General features: G+C 39.0%; 1 protein-coding gene across 2 annotated transcripts in view; it reads right to left on the bottom strand.

Moving 5' to 3' along the window:
* Positions 1 to 272: 272 nt before the first annotated feature.
* Positions 273 to 7,212, bottom strand: part of UBXN4 (UBX domain protein 4) — a 48,710-nt gene continuing 41,770 nt past the window's right edge. For both annotated transcript variants that reach the window (XM_053596420.1, XM_053596421.1), the window contains exons 12-13: positions 6,447 to 6,649; positions 273 to 2,614 (exon numbers count right to left, since the gene is read on the bottom strand). In XM_053596420.1, coding sequence (XP_053452395.1) covers positions 2,476 to 2,614; positions 6,447 to 6,649 — 342 coding nt within the window. In that variant the 3' untranslated portion in view covers positions 273 to 2,475. The remainder of the gene's footprint in view (positions 2,615 to 6,446; positions 6,650 to 7,212) is intronic.

Here is a 7,212-nt window from a genome sequence, read left to right as displayed (position 1 = left end):
ACAGCATCTTATATACTGCAAAGACCCTTTGACTTAGTAAGTTATACAGACTTATCTTATAGGTACATTTTCAGAGTAAGAATATACCACCCCCCCATGTTTGTAATAGAAAAAAAACAAAAAAGAAACTTATGATAACCACTGAATGCCACCAGAGCATGGAGTACATTCATCAAGTAAAATGCTATACCATCATTAGTAAGAATGAAGTAGTTATGTGTTGATACAGATCAAGGTTAAGTAAGCAAAAAAGCAAGATGCAGGGTAGTATATACAATATGATCCCATTTATTTAAAAAATAAAGATTACATATTTGCTTATATACGCATAAAAATTTTCTGAAAATTACATAAGAAACTGTTAACTAGATTACCTTTGGAGAATAGTATTGGGGGTTAGGATGTGAAGAGGGAGACCTTTTCATTTATACACTGTTTTGAATTTTTTGCCATGTGTACTTAAAAAATACAAAATTGAGGAGGGATCCTCCTACTCAAAAATTATGAAGCATTCTTTCAGGTACATTTCTCTAGGATTTAAATTTGATATTTTTCAAGCCAAACTGACTTAAAAGTACTTGATATTTTTTCAAATGTATTTCTAACCATTATTAGTAGGGTCATACCTATTGACAGGCTTTTAAAACAATCACATTGCTATATTTTTAAGGATGACAAACTTTTATTTAAATGGGATGCTTGCTAGAGAGATTTTCTTTTTCAAATTCACTTTTTAAGTTATGGAAATAGTATATGGTCACTGAAGAAAATTGGGAAAACAGGAAGGTGCAAAAAACCTATTAAAGTCACAAGTAACACTCTTACCACTATGAATGTTTTGGTGTGTTTTCCTGTTTCTTGACATATATATTAATACCTACAACTATCTATATAGAAAATGTGTTTACAAAGCTGAGGTCACCCTCTACAGCTCTGGCTTCTGCTTCTTTCTCCCAAGAGATAACGTGTGCTCAATAAACATATGGAAAATTGAGTTGATAATTAGTATTATACCATTCATTTCTCATCATCAAAACTTAATTACTTTTGCAGAAGGGATTTAGTTGGTTTCCAGTTCTTGAGTAAAATAAATAACACTTAGTGAGTATCAATTTATATCTAAACACTGTCTGCATTTATGATCACTCTTTAGAAAGTTATTGGATCAAAAAATATGACATATTAAAGTTTCTGAAAAATGTTTTTCAGAAAGATTATACTGGTTACATTTCTACCAAAAGAATAGCCTGTCTCACTGTTTCCTTGCCAAAAAATGACTATTGCCATTTTTAAAACTTGGTGCTATTTCATAAATGAAAAATAAAGTATGCTCTGGGAAAATCTTTCACTCATTATAAAATAAAGTCATAGTCCTTCCATACGTTTGCTCAAGAGTGCTATCTTCCAATCTAAAACAGATGAACTGTTTCCAAACATTGCTAGCTAGTATACTACAAAGAACATTATGGATAAAGTAGCATGTAAGTCAGATTCCGCATCTCCTTTAATTCTTAAGAATTAGCAAACGACATTAATGTCTTAAGACATTAGCAAATGTCTTTATTCTACACTTCTTGTCCTACAGGTACTTTAGGTCCTTGAAGTATGATTATTGAGAACAAAGCTTCAGTATAAGGATGAGAGAGAAAACTAGGTTACAGATTTTAGCCTGTGTTTTCTACCTGATGAGAACAAAGACTTTAACAAACTCTTAACTTTATGCAAACAAAGTGATGCCTCACTGGCTTAGGAGAGACAGCAGGGTGGCATCAGTAAGTCGGAAAATTTCTTTCTTCAGTGATATTTAAGATTAAGGTGGCAAGCTACATTCCTGGCATAGCTCCAGGATGGTACTGGGGAAAAAAAATCAGAGACACCTGACTTCAACAGTGCCCTGTGCAACAAAAAGATGCTAGGATAACAAAACCTAAAGTAAAAATAAGGTCATTCTGATTTTTGGAAAAAGATTTTTTATTCAATGTTAAGTAAGATTAAAACCTACAAGATTTTGCTTGCAGCTGATAAGGAAAAAGAAAAGTTAAACATAAATTATCATCTGATTGGCTAGTTAAAATGCTCTGACTTGGCATCAAATTACTCAGTAACATACTAGATACTTGGTATGGGCTTAAGAGTCTCGGAACAAAATCATTCTAAACAAAATGTGTCCTCTAAGAGCACGGGGTAATGAGCATATGAAGTACTAAGAAGCAGACTGGAGGCAGGCTGTGGCAGGCCTTGTGATCCATTTAGGCTTCTACCGGTAGTTACCAAACGCAAGGACCCAGCAGACAGTTATTTTATGTCTTGACTTTTCTAAATTAAACGACATTAACCCATACCCACTAACAGGAATAAAGAGACACTTTGTAAATCAGTTCACAAACATAAAGCAGTCCCACTTCTCCAGTAGAATTTTAGTTGAATTAAATCATAAGAGAAACAATGATTATTGCACATACTGTACTTATCACACTACATCTGTTGAGTAGAATTTCCATTCCAAGTGTTGTTTTCATCTTCACCATCATCTTGAGTTCTCAATCTATATATCTTCCCCTCTTTTTTAAAGTCTTCCCCACGTTTTTCCAGCCCTCTTTTTCTGACTGGGTCCCTGATGTAACAAAAGAAGAAGAAAGGGGAAGATGACATAAAATAAAAGCAATAGTGATACAAAGCAGCTTCCTTCAAACTTCCATTAGTACAGCAACAGTATTTTACTTGTAATGCCATCTAAGGTAAGAAAAGCTCACAGGAGATAACTGTATCTAACAATGCAATACCAGGCTTTATTAGTCTTTGGTAGTTTAACGTCATCTATTCTCTCTAAGTCCAATCAGTGAAATCCTATTTTCCATTTCCATATGTTTCTTTCTCTCTCTCTCTTTCTTTTTCTTTTTGAATCAGAGTCTCATTATGCCACCCTCGGTAGAGTGCCATGATGTCACAGCTCACGGCCACCTCAAACTCGTAGACTTTTTTTTTGGCCAGGGCTGGATATGAACCCGCCACCTCCGGCATATGGGGCTGGTGGGTGCCCTACACCTTTGAGCCACAGGCGCCACCCTCAAACTCTTAGGCTTAAGCAATTCTCTCGCCTCATCCTCCCAACTAGCTGGGACTACAGGTACCTACCACAATGCCCAGCTGGGTTTTTTTGTTGTTGTAGTTGTCATTGTTGTTTAGCAGGCCCGGAACGGGTTTGAACCCACCAGCCCCGATGTATCTGGCCAGTGCCCTAACCACTGAGCCTTCCACATGTTTCTTGATGACTCACTAAGCTTTAGAAGAGCACAATCATCTGCACAGCACCCTAGAGGCTATCCAAAGCTCCAGTCAGGACCAAACTGACAGATACGGCTAATTAACAATTTTTTTTTCTTTTTTGAGACAGAACCTCAAGCTGTCGCCCTGGGTAGAGTGCTGTGGCATCACAGCTCACAGCAACCTCCAGCACCTGGGCTTAAGTGATTCTCTTGCCTCGGCCTCCCAAGTAGCTGGGACTACAGGCACCCGCCACAACACCCAGCTATTTTTTGGTTGTAGTTGTCATTGTTGTTTGGCAGGCCTTGGCTGGATTCAAAACCACCAGCTCTGATATATATGTGGCTGGTGCCTTAGCCACTTGAGCTACAGGCTCCAAGCCTAATTAACAATTTTTAATCCTATCAACATCTTTAAGAATGATTTATTTATAGGGCAGTGCCCGTGGCTCAAAGGAGTAGGGCACCGGCCCCACATACTGGAGGTGGTGGGTTCAAACCTGGCCCAGGCCAAAAACTGCAAAAAAAAAAAAAAAAAAAAAGAATGACTTATTTAAAAACAATTAAGAACGAGCAGCGCCTGTGGCTCAGTGGGTAGGGCGCTGGTCCCTCAGTAGATGGGGTTCTGTGGTCCCAGCTACTCAGGAGGCTGAGGCAAGAGTGTCGCCTGAGCCCAGGAATTAGCCCAGGCTGTGAGCTGTGTTACGCCACGGCACTCTACTGAAGGCAATAAAAGTGAGACTCTGTCTCTAACAAAAAAAAAAAAAAAAAAAAAAAAAACGAACAAACAAGAACAAAGAGAGGGCAGAGCCTGTGGCTCAGTGGGTGGGGTGGCGGGTTCAAACCTGATCCCAGCCAAACTGCAACAACAAAAAAATATACCCCTGTATTGTAGCAGGCGCCTGTAGTCCCAGTTACTCAGTGTTGTGGCGGGCGCCTGTAGCTACTCAGGAGGCTGAGTCAAGAGAATCGCCTAAGCCCAGGAGTTGGAGGTTGCTGCGAACTGTGATGTCATGGGCACTCTATGGAGGGTGATAAAGTGAGACTCTGTCTCAAAAATAAATAAATAAATAAGACTTCCTCATCTGAAAATAGGAAGGAAATAAGTATAAAATTTAAGCTAACAGAATTTTATAACACTAAGGGGGAGACAGAAAAAGGGGAAAAATAATGGAACACAAAGTTTCATGCTCTTAGATACACAATCCTCCTATACTTTGACCCAACCCAAGGCCTTTTCTCTTATTTGAAGAAAGTTTTAAAAATCCACACAATAAATGATCTTGCATTATTGTAATTCAGGATTAAATGCTTCCATCTACTGCTCACTTAAGAGTTCTAAAATTCAGGTGGCGCCTGTGGCTCAAAGGAGTAGGGCACCGGCCCCATATGCTGGAGGTGGCGGGTTCAACCCCAGCCCCAGCCAAAAACAGAAAAAAAAAAAGAGTTCTAAAATTCAATACTAACAGGCTGCTCTAAGACTAGAGAAAAGAATTTCTGTGTGTCTTCACTTGAGTAATGTACTAAAGAGGTGACTAGTTTTCCTGCCTAACAGTTAAGAAATAAATCAAGATAAAGGCTAAATCACAATATTTATATAAATCATTCACAGAATGAATAAAACACATGACTAGGGATCTCCATACTGAGGGCAGACAGAAGGAAGGATTTTTACTATTTATCCCACAGGATTGGTCGGAGAAATTGCTAAAATGCCCATTAAAGGCCTAATAGGATGTTTAACAGAAGCATATATAGCAAAAGCTACGCTGACCACCCACAGGACTGTAACAAAGTGGTCAACCTATGGAGGTCAACATAAGGAATATCCATTGAGTACATGTCATGCTTGTCTGCTCTGCGAAAATTAGGTCAATTTAAGAAGGGTAAATGTGAGGAGGTAGACAACTATGGAGGTCTACTGTATTATAATAAATTGTGTTATTACTTATTAGAAGAGGGCATAATCTCATCTTCTAGGAAAATACTTCCCATTATCCTGTTTCTTTCTTTCTTTTTTGAGACAGAACCTCAAGCTGTCACCCTGGGTAGATTGCCATGACACCACAGCTCACAGCAACCTCTAACTCCTGGGCTTAAGTGATTCTCTTGCCTCAGCCTCCCAAGTAGCTGGGACTACAGACACCTGCCACAACACCTGGCTATTTTTTGGTTGTAGTTGTCATTATTGTTTGGCAGGCCCAGGCTGGATTTGAACCTGCCAGCTCTGGTATATGTGGCTGACGCCTTAGCCACTTGAGTTACAGGTGCCAAGCCCATTATCCTGTTTCAAATACACACAATCTTAACAAACAGCAATATGAGCTAAAATTGTCAGTGTTGCCTGTATCACCATTCTAACCTCTGCTTTCTGCTATAAAAGCTGGGCCTCTTGGTTAAGGGATTAGTCCAAAATATCTCTGAAGGAGGCATCTTTTTTTTTTCTTTTCTAACTCTTGGAGCTCAGGCACCCGATCCACCTTTTTCAAGCCAGTAACTAACTGTCAGTCAACAGGTCAGAGAACCACCAGGGTTGAAATTATTAAAGCACAATGCTTCTTCTAAAGACATTATACAAGATGACCATGAACAATTAGTGAAATGAAATATCTTATCAGACAAAATAAAGTTAGCAAGAAAGATTATTATATACCTGGAAAAAAAAATCTGGCTTGACAGTGATGATGAAACAATAAAGCCAATAGAGGTGAAGCTGCTCTTTCCATGGAATAGGTTTTAGAAAGCTTGCTGTGAAAACTCACGTAGTGTGCTTCCCAGGATAGCGAATGAAGTTTTAGAACATCTGTGTTTCTTCCCTCCAGTATGGGGACTGGAGAGGACATATATGTATAGTAAGAAGGACTCATAACAAACTTTGTATTTTGAAAAAAGCATGGGCAGCGCCCGTGGCTCAGTGGGTAGGGTGCCGGTCCCACATACCAAAGGTGGTTGGTTCGAACCTGGCCCCAGCCAAACTGCAACAAAAAAACAGTCGGGCGTTGTGGCAGGCGCCTGTATTCCCAGCTACTCGGGAGACTGAGGCAAGAGAATTGCCTAAGCCCAGGAGTTGGAGGTTGCTGTGAGCTGTGACACCATAGGATGATAAAGTGAGACACTGTCTCCAAAATAAAAAAGGTATTGGGCCTTACTTATATATTTTGGAAATGGGGAAAACACACGTACCTTTTTTCTGATTTGCTAGATGATGCAGGGTTTGGGGGTTCCGACGATGGTACTCTCACTGAAGTCTGTGCAGGAGGAGGATTACTAAATAAGAAATTGCTAATCAATCTCCAGATGGCAAGGAATGGGTAAAGTACTGTCCCCAACAATGTCCAAATGTCTCTACTGGAAGAGTGTACAATCGATGTAGTTGGTCTTCCTGCCTAGAAATTAAGAAATAAACCCAGATAAAAACTACATTAGCACAATTACCTCACACGCAAATTCTAGAAAAACCTTTTCTAAGGAAAGGGAGGTCCTACTGATTTTAACTTACTGCAATGTAAAATTACCACCTTTTGCTATTTTTCATGTGTGTATAAACTTTTGGGAACTCTGTTTTTTAAGAGTAATTATACTGAGTACAAAGTAGTTTTGGTGAAATCAACCAAATATTTGTACATTAAAACTTTTGTGCTAAAATTAACTTTAATAAGAAAACACTTTCTTGCTGATATAAAAAATAAAAGGAAGGATTTCAAAACTCAGTGAATATAATGAAATGAATCCTGATTACTGGAGAGCTCACTGCTTTACATTGAGGTGTTCTAGTATACACTATCCATGACATAGGAGACCCAGGCTCTTCGCTCAGCTCTGGCACTTAAGGTGGGACCTTGGCAGTCATTTAGCTATCTAAGTCTCTCTTCTTTTTTTTTTTTTGAGTCTCACTTTATTGTCCTCGGTAGAGTGCCATAGTATCACAGCTCACAGCAACCTCAAACTC

This window comes from Nycticebus coucang, chromosome 7, assembly GCF_027406575.1.
Source record: "Nycticebus coucang isolate mNycCou1 chromosome 7, mNycCou1.pri, whole genome shotgun sequence".
Taxonomy (NCBI): domain Eukaryota; kingdom Metazoa; phylum Chordata; class Mammalia; order Primates; family Lorisidae; genus Nycticebus; species Nycticebus coucang.
Note: the sequence above shows the minus strand (reverse complement) of the source record. Positions and strands in the feature narration are given on the sequence as shown.